Source organism: Kwoniella newhampshirensis, chromosome 2, assembly GCF_039105145.1.
Source record: "Kwoniella newhampshirensis strain CBS 13917 chromosome 2, whole genome shotgun sequence".
Classification (NCBI taxonomy): Eukaryota; Fungi; Basidiomycota; class Tremellomycetes; order Tremellales; family Cryptococcaceae; genus Kwoniella; species Kwoniella newhampshirensis.
Genome location: NC_089956.1, coordinates 1,733,392 through 1,748,101, shown reverse-complemented (window position 1 = coordinate 1,748,101; position 14,710 = coordinate 1,733,392). Strand labels below are relative to the sequence as shown.

At 50.7% G+C, this 14,710-nt stretch overlaps 4 protein-coding genes across 4 annotated transcripts; 2 read left to right on the top strand and 2 right to left on the bottom strand.

Annotated features, from left to right (window-relative positions):
- Positions 1-268: 268 nt before the first annotated feature.
- IAR55_001331 (uncharacterized protein) lies at positions 269-2,971 on the bottom strand (the record flags this gene model as incomplete). The annotated part of the gene is made up of 13 exons (XM_066944458.1): positions 269-317; positions 385-570; positions 646-838; positions 913-1,004; positions 1,071-1,152; positions 1,209-1,395; positions 1,452-1,524; positions 1,583-1,644; positions 1,705-1,770; positions 1,828-1,914; positions 1,969-2,024; positions 2,090-2,328; positions 2,412-2,971. 13 exons carry the CDS (start codon positions 2,969-2,971, stop codon positions 269-271), a joined length of 1,932 nt encoding a protein of 643 aa, XP_066805659.1.
- Positions 2,972-4,211: 1,240 nt separating this feature from the next.
- Positions 4,212-6,887, bottom strand: IAR55_001330 (uncharacterized protein; the record flags this gene model as incomplete). The annotated part of the gene is made up of 8 exons (XM_066944457.1): positions 4,212-4,336; positions 4,382-4,652; positions 4,738-5,010; positions 5,078-5,119; positions 5,202-5,442; positions 5,543-6,013; positions 6,142-6,520; positions 6,611-6,887. The coding sequence occupies 8 exons, from the start codon at positions 6,885-6,887 to the stop codon at positions 4,212-4,214; spliced, it is 2,079 nt and encodes a 692-aa protein (XP_066805658.1).
- A 1,569-nt stretch (positions 6,888-8,456) lies between these two features.
- Positions 8,457-10,311, top strand: IAR55_001329 (uncharacterized protein; the record flags this gene model as incomplete). The annotated part of the gene is made up of 3 exons (XM_066944456.1): positions 8,457-8,560; positions 8,608-8,655; positions 8,817-10,311. 3 exons carry the CDS (start codon positions 8,457-8,459, stop codon positions 10,309-10,311), a joined length of 1,647 nt encoding a protein of 548 aa, XP_066805657.1.
- A 744-nt stretch (positions 10,312-11,055) lies between these two features.
- On the top strand, positions 11,056-13,881 carry IAR55_001328 (uncharacterized protein; the record flags this gene model as incomplete). Its single annotated transcript, XM_066944455.1, has 3 exons — positions 11,056-11,437; positions 11,568-13,617; positions 13,695-13,881. 3 exons carry the CDS (start codon positions 11,056-11,058, stop codon positions 13,879-13,881), a joined length of 2,619 nt encoding a protein of 872 aa, XP_066805656.1.
- Positions 13,882-14,710: the final 829 nt, after the last annotated feature.

Genomic DNA, 14,710 nt, shown 5'->3' with positions numbered 1-14,710 from the left:
AATGCACTCTGTTCTTGCTCCTGCGTGATGACCTACAGCAGAAGAATGTGCGTTGGCTGGACAAGCGGACAGGTTAATGGCTACATGCGATATGGGCAGAGAGAACATTGTCGAAGTGATCTAATTATATAGGTTGTATTGGTTGTGTAGCGTGTGGCGCTCTGATCGTCGGTTACCGAGGCATTGTGGCCGCCGGCATTTCTCCCATCTCCTCGCTCCGCCATTCTAATGTCTAACATCCTCCTCCTCCGGCTTTCCCTCTAACTGACTAACTCTTGTTCGAAGCAAATTTACTTTTCTCTCTGATCTTGTGACCACTAATCGCACGACGAAACATCAGCGACTGCGTGAAACTCCACGAAAAGCTTTTACGGCGGAACTCACTACTTGATGAACAAGAATGGAGCGGGAATGAAAAGACATGCGATACCTCCCAGCAAACTACATCCACCACCGATCCCCAAGTGCTTGAACAACGCGTTAGCGAAGAGGGGGAACCCGGCACCGAACGTGGCTCTGAAGAGATCGTTCAAGGTGTAGACTGATGCCACTTCCGTGTAGAATACGTCGCTGCGTAAGGGGGAGGAGGGGCATTGATTTTCTTCAGCTATGAATTTCTTGTTGGGGAAACGAGCTGGGACTCACCCAAAGTATGCGAAGATTGTCTGGAAAAGAATAAATGCGCCAATTCCGAAGAAGCTCGTCATGATTATGGGTACGATCCAGTGGACACTCTCGTATTGACCCGACCAGCCGAAACCGAACATAGCGATGGGGATACAGAAGGCGGCGATGGGAGCCGGGTAAAGTCGGATCTCGGGGCAGGGAATCACACCGTCTAAATTCGAACGACAAGTCAGTTATGATCATCGCAACAGGAAGGCTTGTTGAGGGAGTAACGCGGATACTCACTATTCTTGTCAAAGATCGGCTCAAGATAGACGTGGATGTACCAACAGAACACGGCACAAGCAAGCCATGATCCAACGAAGATTCCGAGGAAACTATTCATAGAAGCGCATCAGGTCATTGTCAGCGAGCGCCGATCTTGCCACTCTATTGACACTCACGCCAGACCCTGTTCACCAGAGTTGAAGCCGTGAACTTGGACGAAGACAAGAGGGAATGACTCGAACCAGACGTAGAGGAGTCCTGAATAAATTCGATGAGCTTCGGAAATTCAGCTGATTGGATTATACCATACTCACCGTAGATCAACGAGATGTAGATGTTCAAAACGAGTAAGATTGGGTCAAAGAGCAAGACGAAAGGACGGAACAGAGTGTCTTTGACCACCTGGCCAGGTGTGATATCGGCATTATCGATCATCGCCTGAGTTTTCAGGTCCTGGTTTCCTGTAGCTTTTCGAAGTCGCACCATTCGGCGGTGGAGAATCTGCGAAAGCAGGACATGGTCAATACAGCCGACCTTTGGACCATGAATTCACTCACATTCTTGCCAGAAGTCTCGGGCAGGAAGATGGCGGAAGTGACGAGGCAAAGACCAGAGAGCCAGGTAAGAGTCCTGCAACCTATGTAAGTATATTGTGCCGAGAGTGTGTGCAAGATACAGCTAGACTCACCAAAGTGGCCAGGTCCAACCTTTTGCCTGGAAGGTAAACCCACCAAGGAGAGGACCAAGTACCTGGGCAAGTCACGAGAATCAGTATCCGATGGGTGACGCAAGGAAGAGAACATAGCTTACTGGACCACAGACAGCACCACAACCCCAAACACCAATAGCATAAGCCAAGTGCTTGAGCGAGAACATCTACGTTGTGTCAGCCAGGTCGGCCACCAGTGCAATCTTTGACAGCAGGACACTCACATCGCCCATCGTGGCGCCACCGATAGCAAGTGCGGGACTACCGAAGAAACCAGCCAGGAAACGCATCGCCAGAAGAGTGTGAATATTCTACAAAGCGAGAGCGTGAGCAAGAAATCAGGACATCAGGTCCGCTTTACTAACATTGGCGTAGATCGTGGGGAATTGCAAAGCGACAAAGATGAACAATGTGCCGATGTCTAAAATCGTCGCAATATACTGGTTAGTCAGTTCCATCTCAACGAAAAACCGCGAGGACACCCACAAACTGGCATTCTTCCAACATTGGAAAGCTCGGAGATGGGTGACCAAAGCATTGGGCCGACTCCGTAGCCAAGAACGAAAACTGTTAATCCGACCAAAGCGGTTGTCTGAGATACTGTGAATTGCGCCATGACACCCTCGAGACCTGCCGAGTAGATGGAGGATCCGATGTATACTGCAAATGTCAAAAAAGACATTTGACAAGCGACGAACGACTTGTAGGCCGTTGACCAGTTGTACCTGCAATAGAAGGTATGCTCAGCAAGGCAGGCTATCGCTGGAGCGAGCAGGAAATGAATTGAGGTCGACTGCTGAACACTTACGGGTTTTCAGGATCGTCATCACCATACCAATGAACCAGGTTAGGATCATCGTCTTCGTCCTTCTTTCTCCCTTCTTCCGCTTCTTGGGCATTTCCAGCTTTCTTCCCTTCCTTGTTCTCCGTCGACTCTTTCCCTTCACCGTTGCGCCTCTCGACGATGGTCGCATCGGAAGATGTTCTTCGCACGTCACCGCCTTGATCGCTGTTCGTCGCGGATACAGCTTCGAAATCCGACCCGTCGATAGGTTGTGCGAGATTTATCCCGTTCATGTTCGTCCCTGTCGGATCGGGCTTCACACCGTACGGGTTGGCACTCGCGTTCTGATTTTGATCTCGTTCTTCGTGCCCCTGCTTTTCGCTGTTATTGGAGGTTGCGTTGACACCCAGTTCTTCGGCTGAGAATCTCCGTCCTTTCTTCTCGTTCCTGCGTCTCTCCACCCCTTCTTTGGTATATCGTTCAGGGACATCTATCTCATCGTGATATCTGAGCAACTTGTTCCCCGAAACGAACCGGATGACGGTGCCCACAAACGTTGTCTGGAAAGCACCTTGGAAGGGCATCGCTGTCGTCTACAGTTGAATGTTTTCCTACTTCGTCCGATTCGGTGCGTCGAGGGGCTGGGTCGAGTCTATGTGCTGACAGGTGCACTTCTCTTGCCACTGAAGATCGAAGCGAAGATGTTATCACTCGATTTCCCGATCGTCGACACTACGGAAAAACAAAATGTCCAGAATTCGACGGTCGATGAGATGCGAATGCAAGAGAGAAAGAAAACGGACAGTTGATCAGACGATATGCATCGTGATAAATCTTCCCCAAAGCGATTGTATGTGTATATATGCGATTCTTACCAATAATCTCGCAAAGAACTCTCCTTCTCAGCATCCCCGGATGAATTTCAATCGCGTCTCTCGTTATCGGGAAGATGACGTCGGAGGCATCAGGAAGGAGGGTTTTCTTTTCGGAAAAAAAAAAAACAGGAAAACGATCGAAAATCAGCAACTAACTCGCGTAGTGAGCCGATATACCGAAGGGCTCAATCTTCGACAAGTACAAGTACCGTCACTTCACTTCGGTTGGAAAGGGCGAAATGAATGTATAGTAGTAGTAGTAGTCCCAGCCAGTCCGGACCTTTGACCATCGGGGTATGGACTAGCCAAGATGGACCGTCGGTCTTAGTCATCTTAACTCGATGTAGTCTTTGGTAAGAAAAGACACGGTAACTGAAACTTTTCATATTCTCCCCACTCCACCTGGCTGTTGCTACCGCCACTGCCGCAATAATTACTTAACAGATCTCGTCCGGCTGGTCGATGAATCAAATCGGTGGTCGCATCATGTTTCGTTTGGCATCGCCGTGGGGCAGTTGAATCATAGTGTTCACGAGTGCCCTTGTTATGTGCATGTGAGGATGCATGGCTAGGAACCAAATTTCTCACCAGGTATGATTGCGAGGTCAGGTGGAGGGAAGTGGAGGGAAGTGGAAGATGGTGATGGAACGGCGGATTTGAGTTTTCGGTGACAAACCGCGATCTCGATCTCGATCACCGAGTCAAAAATAGCTCACAACTTTGAGCTGGTTCATGTCACCGTGATGTTCTCGTATGCATAGAACATGTGAATAAGGAAAGAATATCATTATGACGCCATGACCAGAAAGCAGTCTCGACATGGCTTCATATTAACGCTGTACATGGTCGTCACCACCACATCGCATGACACTGGACGCAGCTTGTCCTGAGACATGATGATAGATACATGAGATATTTCAAAGATGCGCTTCTCCATAGGATCGCCAAATCAAGCCTTCACCTCCTCGACAAGCTTAACTAGCATCACAGCGTTGGTCTTCGCTGATTGGTGCCAGTAGATGGCATAAAACAGAAAGATCGCAATGGAGGCCTTCAATGAGACTTTTATTGTAACTAATCAGCGGAGATGTGAAGATCTTGAAGTGTTCTTTCACTCACAGACAACCCAGCCACTGTCCCCCTTCACCCCTTTGCCCCTCCCAACTTTCCCCTCATTATTTGCCGCTCCACAGCCCTCGTCCCATCCAGTCCGCTCCTCTTTGGGAGTAAGTCGTCGACTGACCACTCTGTTTACTATTGAGATCCGTCTGGGACGTGCAGAAGTAGTCCTCCCCATACTTGATGTATCGTCGCTTCGGTGCTCGACTACTTGGACCGCTCGTCGGGAACGAGTGATGCGGACGGACTCGCGGTATCCATCGACACAGTGCTATGCCAAATCACCATGATCAGTCGCCATTTCAATATTTGGTACACGGTACTAGATATATGCGAAGTCCGGCGCACACACTCACCTCCATAGCATCCCACCATGTGTACCTTTTAATTCCCTCGGTACTGCCTCTCTGTCCCATTTCCTTCCTCATTGTAGCGTCCATTACGACCCTGGACAACAGCTCGGCATACCCTTTGGCAAGCTCGTCAAAGTGAGGGAAATCGGGCTTACACGCAGTCGCCCATGTGAGGGATGTGGCGGAGGGAGTTGTGCTTGTAAGTGATAGGAGGAGACCGGTAGACGTGTGGGAGACCAGATCCCGTGTCCCTTCTGCGTCAAGACCGACGACCGGCTGCGGAGAAGTGAGCGATGGTGAGTCACGATATAACGCACCGGAATATGTGGTGAGAGAGACGTACCAGACCGGAAGCCAAAGCTTCTAGGACGACTTGGCCGAAAGTCTGGATTTCATAACCATCAATGATTAGCCTTTATCAATATTTGTCGGACAGTCCTGTCCGCGTGATCACCGAAGACACTGACCTCTGTAAAGCTAGGGAAAGCAAAGACGTCGGCACTCGCATAACACTCTGCTAAAGCCTCTCCTTCTTTGAAGCCTATACATTCTGCGTCCCACCCTTCTTTCTGGCATCGTGCTTCGACATCGTCACGAGCCGGTCCATCGCCCACCAAGATGAGCTTCGGGAGGGGTGTACCCAGAGGAAGTATTTTCTGCAGATGCGAATAGGCCGCAAGTAGGAGAGAGATGTTCTTCTCCCATGAGCTGACAAAAAAAGAGCAAGTCAGCTGATGATGATCATGAGTTTTCGATATGGAAACAGCAAGGTGCGAAAAGGGGGAGCCTCAAAAAATCAGTCACTTACATCCTTCCGACGAAAAGCAGGACGACACGCTCTGGTAGACCCACACAGACCTCCCGTGCAGGCTGATCCACATTTTGACTCCGACCAATATCATTCACCGGCCCAGTCCATGGACTGAGAGGAGGAGTCATTGGCAAGCTAGCCTTCCTTCCTGTCCAATTCACTCCTACCATGTCGACTCCAGGATCTTTCTGTACCTGTCTTCTGACTTCTTCGACTTCCTTTGGTACTGGACCTACGCCCCAACTAGCCCTTAAAGCAGAGCTTCTCCTCCATGTTCCGAACTGCGACAAGTCCACACCTCGAGGCCAGAGTCGCACACCCTCGAATCCATGAGATTCGAGCATGCTCTTGGTGGAGGGCGATGGGCAGAGAGTGAGGAGAGTTTTGGAGTAGAGGGAATGCTGGAAGCGCCACATCAAGGGAGTAAGCCACGATAGACCGAAAAGAGTCGCGTAGGTGGCAAGGTTTCTGAGGTGTAATGCATCAGCTTTGCTCCTGTTCACAGGTGGTCTTAACCTTCTCCAACTCCTTGGCCATTACGCATCACTCAACCTTTGACTAGCTTGGCGACAAAAGAGGTGATTGTTGCAACTGACGTGTGATAGCTTGCTACTACACCACCGCTCAGTCCTCCACCCAAAGCAGGTCCCCTTTCGCCGACCCACTCATTTCCCGCCCAACCCAACTCCATCGCCAGCAACGTCTGCGCTCCTAGCCAGATTGGATCAACGAAATGCACCACATCCGGCTGGAATTCCTTGATGACTCGCAGGAATTTGGGTCGAAGGAAATTTAGCTTCAATCCAGGATAGACTACGAGGGGTATACCCAGTGTGCCTACCAGGGGATGAGAGGCGTAGTGCGTGAGAGCGGAGGACGGACCGAGGAGCATGCATTTGTGGCCTGATGCGTGAAGATGTTCGAGAAGGCGGGAAAGGGTGCGAGTGACTCCGTCCACTTTAGGGAGAAAGTTCTCTGAGAACGCGACTTCAGTTTGATGTTCAGGCCGAGAGCCGGTTGAAGGTTGTGCCTGTGTGAAACGATGTCAGGCCGTTGCCCACTCACCAGTCACAATGACAATACGCAAACCCTTTCTACCTCGAGCTCCGGCAATCCATTCCTCTCTCATATCCTTCTCTACGTCCGTCATACCCTCGTGCCACGCGTACTTTTCGGTCTCGTATCGAGCTTCCTCAACTTTCACCTTGGACGCCGGCTTGTCTGCATTCGTCCGGGCGTCCAGATCTAACTCTGGAATTGTAATAGGTGGAGGGAGGGGTGGAAAGTCCGGAGGGGAGTCGGAGAGACTGCTGCTAGCAGTATAGAGCGCTTGGGACGACATCGTCAATGATTGATATGTTGGTGGATGGAAGGCTATGTGGCTTTCAGGGGTAAGAGGTGGAGTAAGCGGGAGTCTCGGTGATCGTGATGGCTGTTGCGTCTGATACCACCGCTGGGAAGAAGGATGTAGGTCGACCATAGTATAGGACTATACACAACGTGGGGAATCGGTCGCTAGTGGTGCTTGCTTGCTCGTTAAGGGCTACGTCGCAAATGAAAGAACTAGGAGTCGGCGTCCAAGGAGTGCTCTTTCGAAAGGGAATATGTCACGCGTAAGTAAAATGTACGACGAGACTTTTCTCTCTTTCCAGTCGCGGACCGTTGTCTTACTGGCCAGGCGATGGGAGATCGAGGTTTGGCATCAATTCCTGCCAAATTGAAGGGGGAATTGACAGGAAGGTCGCCGAAACGGTAATCTTCACCCACCCCCTGGCGCGCAAGTCCGTGTTTGGTAATGAAGCTTGCTGTTGTTCGAGGTCCGTCTCTTCGAAAAAGTCCGTATGGGTTGATGTTCGAATTATGTTGAGAGAGTGATGTTTGTCGGTTTGACCGATGGGGATTGATAGTATACTAAAAACAGATCAGAATGTAGTATAGAGGTGGCAGATGGTTAGCGATGTGTGATGCTTGAAGTGTGTCCACTGGATCACGTCTCTCGCTTGCATTCGTTGACCTGTAGCACCCGCCGCTGTCTAGTCGGCACCATTGCACGCCCCCGAACGCTCTAAGAAGCGACCTAGATCGGAACTGGCTGAAACGCGTCAGAATGATGTTGTTCAGCAAAACAGGATCGAAGACACGTTCATGAAATCTCCAACGGATCATTTCCTGGTAAGCTCTGTCTGTAGACTTCAGAGTGATCGATCAACGGATCACACTTGAACTGGACTGTGTGTGCTAGAGTAAGTAGGTATGTATGCAACCAAATGCAGAACAAGCGGTGATGTTCGAGTAAGAGTCTTGCAAACGTGCCCAGAGACAGATGGAGCAAACAGATAACAAACGTGCAAAGCAACTGAGTGCCAACAGTGACTTGCAATGCGGGGTCTCCATGGGTTACAGCTGCCACAGCAGATAACGCCGCACAATAATCTCGCTTGTGCCTCTGCCCATGCGAGACCAAACTCCGCACTTAACGCCGCCCCTGAGCATTTTCCTTGGTCTGCGGATGGGAAAGAGACAAGCAACACATGCTTCCTCGTCTCTCCCTCGTTTCTATCTTTCTCTTCTTCCTCTTCTCTCTCTTCTTCTCCTCGTCATCAGATTGCCTTTGCAAGTCGTTCCACTCACTCATACCTTCCAAGGTAATCTTATCAAGCCTTTCCTTCCACCGCCTCTGGCGTGACTTCTATCTAATCAAACCCGGTGCTTTCACAAACTATCAACAACTATTATACTACTACCATCCAAGATGTTCTCTCTCGCTTAAACCCCCGATCTTCTACACAAGAAGAACACAGTCGTCAACAAAACAGACGTTTTTCTCGGTCAAGTCACCAACTTTTACCTACTTTTACTCTTAACAACCCCCTTACCGAACCTAACAAGGTTCCTTCAACTTTTGCCTACCATGGCTTCCCCTATCTTGTTCTTCCAACCGGCCCGGCTGCGACAACAACAACAACAAACACAACAACAACAATTTCAACAACTCTGCTGTCAGAACAGCCAGGCGTGTTGTCAGCTTCGACCTCTCCCCAACTCACTTACATAACCGATAGTAACATCCCGTCTCAGGACGTAAAAGAACAGTCTTCAAACATACAGACGTGAGTTGTGGCACCTTTGCTTTCGGGCAGACATAAAGGATGTATGCTGATTTGTGTTTGTCTATCGCTTCTTTTTCTTGCAACCGACTTCGACTTGAACTGTTTATCTCATCTAATCGGCCTGCTGCGTTTCTTTCACTTCTGTCTTCTACGCCATGCAGTCAACAAGGTCAAATCACCTTCAACCCGATCCCCACGCGACTTCCTCCACCTCCGAAAACGACTCGACGCGTTTCAAACCCCGCACGAGCAAATCAAGGCTCTCTCAAAGAGCACGAAAAGACGACCGAACAGATTATCGCTCGTCAGCCGAGTCCACAGACTCTGGATCAAGTTCAAAGACAGACCGTGAAGCGCAGCCTAGCTCCGGTCCGAACCACTACCCTCGACAGCATTCCCTCCACCGATTCCACTTCCCTCTCCCAGACAGTCTCTCCAATGGCCTTCAACCTTGACTTCAACATGGAGCCAGTAGAGTGGGATCAATTCTTGATCGACGCGGACCTTGGCGAGAAGCAAGCTTCCACCATCGTTTCGGTCACCACTGACTCTCCCGCCTCCTCCGATTCTCAAATGGCGACTCCGAAGTCTACGGAGTCCGAGCAGTCCGCCGCACTCGATCCTGTGCCCGACTTCGGGTTCGACCTCAACTTTGGCTTCGACTTCCCATCAGTCGGCATTTCCCACAGACCGGAAGATATCTTCACTGCCGCCGACCTCGTCGATTTCACCGTTCCCGATGCCCGCGGCACCAATGACCCTACCATGACGTCCACTTTCGGTCTTAGCTTCGGTGACTTCGGTGTTCACACCGGCCTCGACTCTGATGCTGCTAGCCAGCTCGGTCTCACCAACCTCATCGGCAAGCTCAGCGAACAGTCTGAAGCGCAGTCCACTACCACTATCTCTAATGCAGCTTCAACCAATCTCGCTGATGCTTACGCTATCCTCGACAAGCTGCTCCCGTCCACTTCGTCTCCTGACTCGGTCGAGCCGTCCCTTCTATCTCTTCCTCCTAGCCCCGCACCTCTCAAGCGCAAGGCTTCTGATTCGAGTGAGGATGCCGCAACTACTTTCAAGCGACGTGGCCGACCTCCTGGCTCGGGCAAAACCAAGCCTCTTTCTGTTCAACCTCTCAAGCGAGCCTACAGGCGTCAGTCCAAGTCGACCATGGATGTCCTTCTTGGTTCTCCGACCTTGTCTGTCGACACCACAGCTGCCGATGGGGACGAGAGCGATGCCGAATCGGAATCTTCTCCTGTCAAACTTACCGCTTCGGGTAAGCCATCAACTGCTCGACCCAAGTCTGTCGTGCCGGAGAAGTTCCTTAAAGATGGTTCTGCTCAGTCCATCCTGGGCATGACTATTGTTGAAATTCAATCTTTCCCTTCCTTCGAGGAGCTCCTCAAGAAGGTGTCCCCAAGCCTCATGGCGGGTGCCAAGGAGTTCGGAGAGAGGATTGCGGAGAACCGTGACAAGGCCAAGGACGCTGCGAAGAAGTCTCGCGATGAACGACGAGCCAAAATTGAGCGCGCCGACGTGTTGGAAAAGAAGGTTGAAGAACTCGAGGCCCAGATCTCAGGTATGACTTCGGTTTTACTGGCGCTTGTGGATAGGGGTATCCTCACCAAGGATCAGGTCAAGACATACCTGTAATCAAGGACAATCGAAAGAAACTGTCAATCTGACTTCGGTTGGACGGACATGATATTTCGATTTTATGCGTTTTGCGATATATTCGTTTTTTTCGTTGTTTTCTTTCCATTTTCTTTCATCACCCTCCTCCCCCTTTCCAGTGTCGGAATATTGTACATCTCCCCCGTTCCCACAATCGCTCCAATCGCACTTTCAAACTCCAGATTCAGAATCATTCCGAAGCTTCGCTTCCCTGCGCGAATTCCGACTAGTCTATATCAATCTTCTGTTAATTTCTCTCTCGTCGATGAGGGAAGACTGTTCATTCCCACCACAAAAATCACACTGGGTCCGCAAGTGTCCATTTGTAGATCATGCATCTTGTGTCTACAATACTTGTGCTGCGATAGAGCTTTAGGCGATGGAGAGTATGGGTATCCACGATGATAGCCCTCTCTGAGCAGAGAGTAGAGCCGGAACAAATTCCGTGTCCGATGATTCGGGTTGAACGATAACCGACGAGGACAGAGCAGCGCACACGCAATTACGTTCCATTTTGGTTGACTTCTTTCCGCTGTTGTCCATTCATGCTCACTGCCGTCTGATCCGTTACACATACGTTAATCGACGTTGGGGTGGTTGAACCTCTGACTCGGTGCACCTGCTGCATGGAGGTAAATCTCTTGACAGCTGATCTGTACTCGCTGAGCCGCTATGCGAATGCACATGTGCTGACTATTGTCGATATCTCGTAGGATTGACGAAATGCCATTCTTCCCAAACTTCTTCACTTCTTCTCCTTCTTCTTCTTCATCTTCATCATCGTCATCGTTGTCAAACCCTGTCCCTCTTCCTGGCGATGGAGACAAGGGTGTTCAGACCACAGTGAGCGATAGGATGGAGAATGATGGACAGGTTCATGAAGAGACGAGAACGTGGGAAGATCCGGAAGGAAGAGGAAGCGGGAGGATCTGGGTGAAGACTTGGAGGAGGGGATCTCCCTCTTCTCCTCCAACTTCGTCCTTTACGGACACGAATTATGGCCCTACGAAGTCTCACAACGATCTGAGAGATACAGATGGGAAGAAAGAGGAGCAAGGTGGAAGTGGAGAGTTGCTTGGCGATAGGCAGGAGACCGCCCTTCCACGTAGGTCGACCAGCTCTCTTCCGTCTCGTCCATGTTCTACCAAAGGGACTCACCACTTCCCTGCCCTCAAGATCTGACAGTATCAGCGTTGTGAATTGGCGAACAAGCTGACCACACCATGCTCCACTAGACAAGAGGAACCTCGTCATACTCGACACGATGCTTCGCTCAGCTTACAGAGCAGGTTTCCACGACGCTCTGAAGCTATCAACTTTCATGCCCAATCCCAACGACAATGTCTCGGCGTCACACCCTTCTTCTTCCACTGGTACTCTACGATCCCTCGAGTCTAGCCAGGATAGCGATGACGGGTTCACAGCCCTCACTGCACCATTCACGTTTGTCCCTCTCAGCAGTCGTACTCTCCCTACAGAAACCTCCAACCCTTTCACGATCCCTGATGATGCCTATCCTATGACTCCGACAAGCAACAACACCACATCAACCGCGCTTTTTCTCTTCACAGCCCTCATGGCAGGAGGAGCGGCCACCGTGTCCTATCGATCGATCAACCGACTCAAATCCGCGGAGCGAAATCTGAAAGAGATTCTCGCCTTGACGGAACTGCGAAACGAAAGGTCCAACACTTACTTATCGAAACTGGGCAAAGAGATCACCGCTCTTAGGGAGAAGGTGGAAGGGCTTGGGGAAGGTGTCGAAGGAAAGCTTGGGACATTCGATAGTGGCCTGGGAGCTGTACGACAACGGATTGAAGGAATGGATTTGTTGAAGACCACAGCTGGACAAATCGTCCAGACAACTAGGATGGAGGCGGAGGCTGGATCGAATGAGAAGAGGGTGGCAAGCGGCTCGCCCACTGCCCAAGGCGAGAGCCTGGCCGCTCAGGTCAGATACAGTCCGCTGGGAGATAGTGTTGAATCGAAACCAGACACCACATCGGAAATGGCATCGACGAGCGATGACGGTCTCACGCAGACTCGGAGCGGAATGATGGAGGAGGTGAAGACCGCCAGATCGCCTCAGATCACTGCCCTATCTGTCACAAATGCGATTGCGAATGAAGCTGGGGCTCGTACCACACCGTCTGATACGACTTCATCGGGAACATTGACGACAGCGTTTGAAGCAGAGACGCCTTCTAAGAGACCCCAAGGTCAGAATAAGACGCCAACAGCAGCACAGCATGACTCAAACCCTGCCCGTATCGAAGAGACCGACGGGCCTACGCGATGGGACATCGAAGAGTTCCTCAAGAATTCATCAGTGATCAACTCGCTTCCCGCCGAAGTCAAAGATCTCAAGACCAAACTTGAAGAGATCGAGCAGAAAATCAACTCGGGCTGGATACAAACGGACGAACGCTTCGACCGGGTTGACGAACTCCAAATCGAAAACAAACAGCGCCTGAATGGCTTGGAACATACGGACGAAATGCTTGCAAAGAGGATCTCGACTCTGGAAACGCAATCGAGGTCGAAGCTTGAGATGAAAGCTCTTGCAGATGATCTTAAGGCAGACTTTGCGAGAATGTCCAGTCTTGTGAAGGACAATAAGGACATCTTCGATGAAAGGGACAAACAGGGCGGCGCTCAGATCAGCAATCTTTTCGAAGACGTGAAACCTCACACGCCTCCTGAGACGGATACGGCGCCGCAGGAAAGTCGGAATGCTAAGTCAACCTCGGAGCCAGCTTCAGCTTCTCAACCTGCCGAAACAAGCAGCTATCCCGATGTGATGCCCTTCGAGGATATCCAAACTCTTGTGGATGACATCAAGCGAGGATATTTGGGAGAAAGGCGTTCAGAGGAAGCCAGTCCATCTGATTCGCACGATGTCAGATCGACTTCGGCGGAACCCAATTTGACCGAGGCAGCGAACGCCCAATCCCGGTCGACCATCGGAGAAATTTCATCACGAAAGCAACCCTCGTCGACCGCTGTTCCATCATCATATGATTCACCTGCTCAGCCGAGTCCGGCTGTTCCGCCTGACGACGGGATCCCCGACCGAAGGGAAGCCAGGCCAATCTCTCCCCCCCTGCGGCCTGAAGTCATACTTGGCGTCAACGCTCAGCACGAGTGGGAATTCTTGCCTGAATCACCAGAATTCAGACCAGGTTATGAGCAGAGGATGGGTTATCTTAGACCTATCTTGGAAAGGGAGGAGAGAATCACGTTAATCAGAAGAAGAGTCGATGGTCTTCCTAGAATAGGAGCGTGGTGAGTGCTTCCCATCTACAAGACCGCTCGTCGCTCTCTCATACCTCATTCTGCCACTGATTGCGATTCATGTGCAGTATCAGGACGCGCGACGGCCTTCAGTGGACTCTGCACACTAAGATCCGACCAACAGGACATCCGGCATGGTTGGACGTCTACCTCGACGGGAAATGGTGGACAGCGAACGCCTACCAGTGGATTAATAGGGATGGCTTCTCATTTCAGACGGAGATGTGGACGGTGATGGGGGAGAAAGATGTATGAGCGTGTGCGCAGGTGAAAATGTGTGTATTGTAGTGCAGCGCTTCGTTTTCATGAGGAAATGAGGGGCATTTGAGAGAAAGGTATGAAGCTAGTCTGAGGATGTGAGAGGAACAGGATGTGCATAGGGTTTGAATGATTGTTTGTGTTTCTCTTTTGTTGTTGATATGTCATTTCAGATCCCTCCTCCGTTGTGAATAAGAGTGTGCAACCGTTACACCGCTCTGGACTTTCTATTTCCTTGGACGATATCTCTCAAGCGCTGTGAAAACAAGGGCAGGAGATGACGAGGGCCGGATAAAATCCTGTGCTGTCCTGGTGCCCCCTTTCCCTATGCATCGGATAGGCATTGGTCTTACTCGGACCGACAATAAGATCCAACTTTGCCCGTGTGCTTTCGCTGTGTTGTATGATGTGACTTGGTATATCTTACCGGTTCTGCGCCCGATAGCAACAAAAAGAGAATAGTGAATGGAACGAAACATTTACCCCTGTGCCACAATCTATTTCCCTTACCTCAGCCAAGAATTCAGTAGTCTACTCTTTGGCTTTTCGTGCGCCGCCAGAAAAAAGGCTGCTGCCTTCACCCTCCTGCTCTCTTGTTCTGTGCAGACCGACGCATTGCACGCATGCTACTTATAAGTTTAATATGTATAATCGCCTGCAACGGGTGGATACACGAAGATACACAGTCGTTTTGGTGCTCGTGTTGTATGTGGCGTTGTGTGTGGCGCGCGCGTGTGTGAGAGGGAAAGGGGTCCGCGTCTCATCGGTTTCCCGAAAGACGATTGTTCTCGAGCGAGTGCGAGTGGATGGTGAGATGAGACGAGAA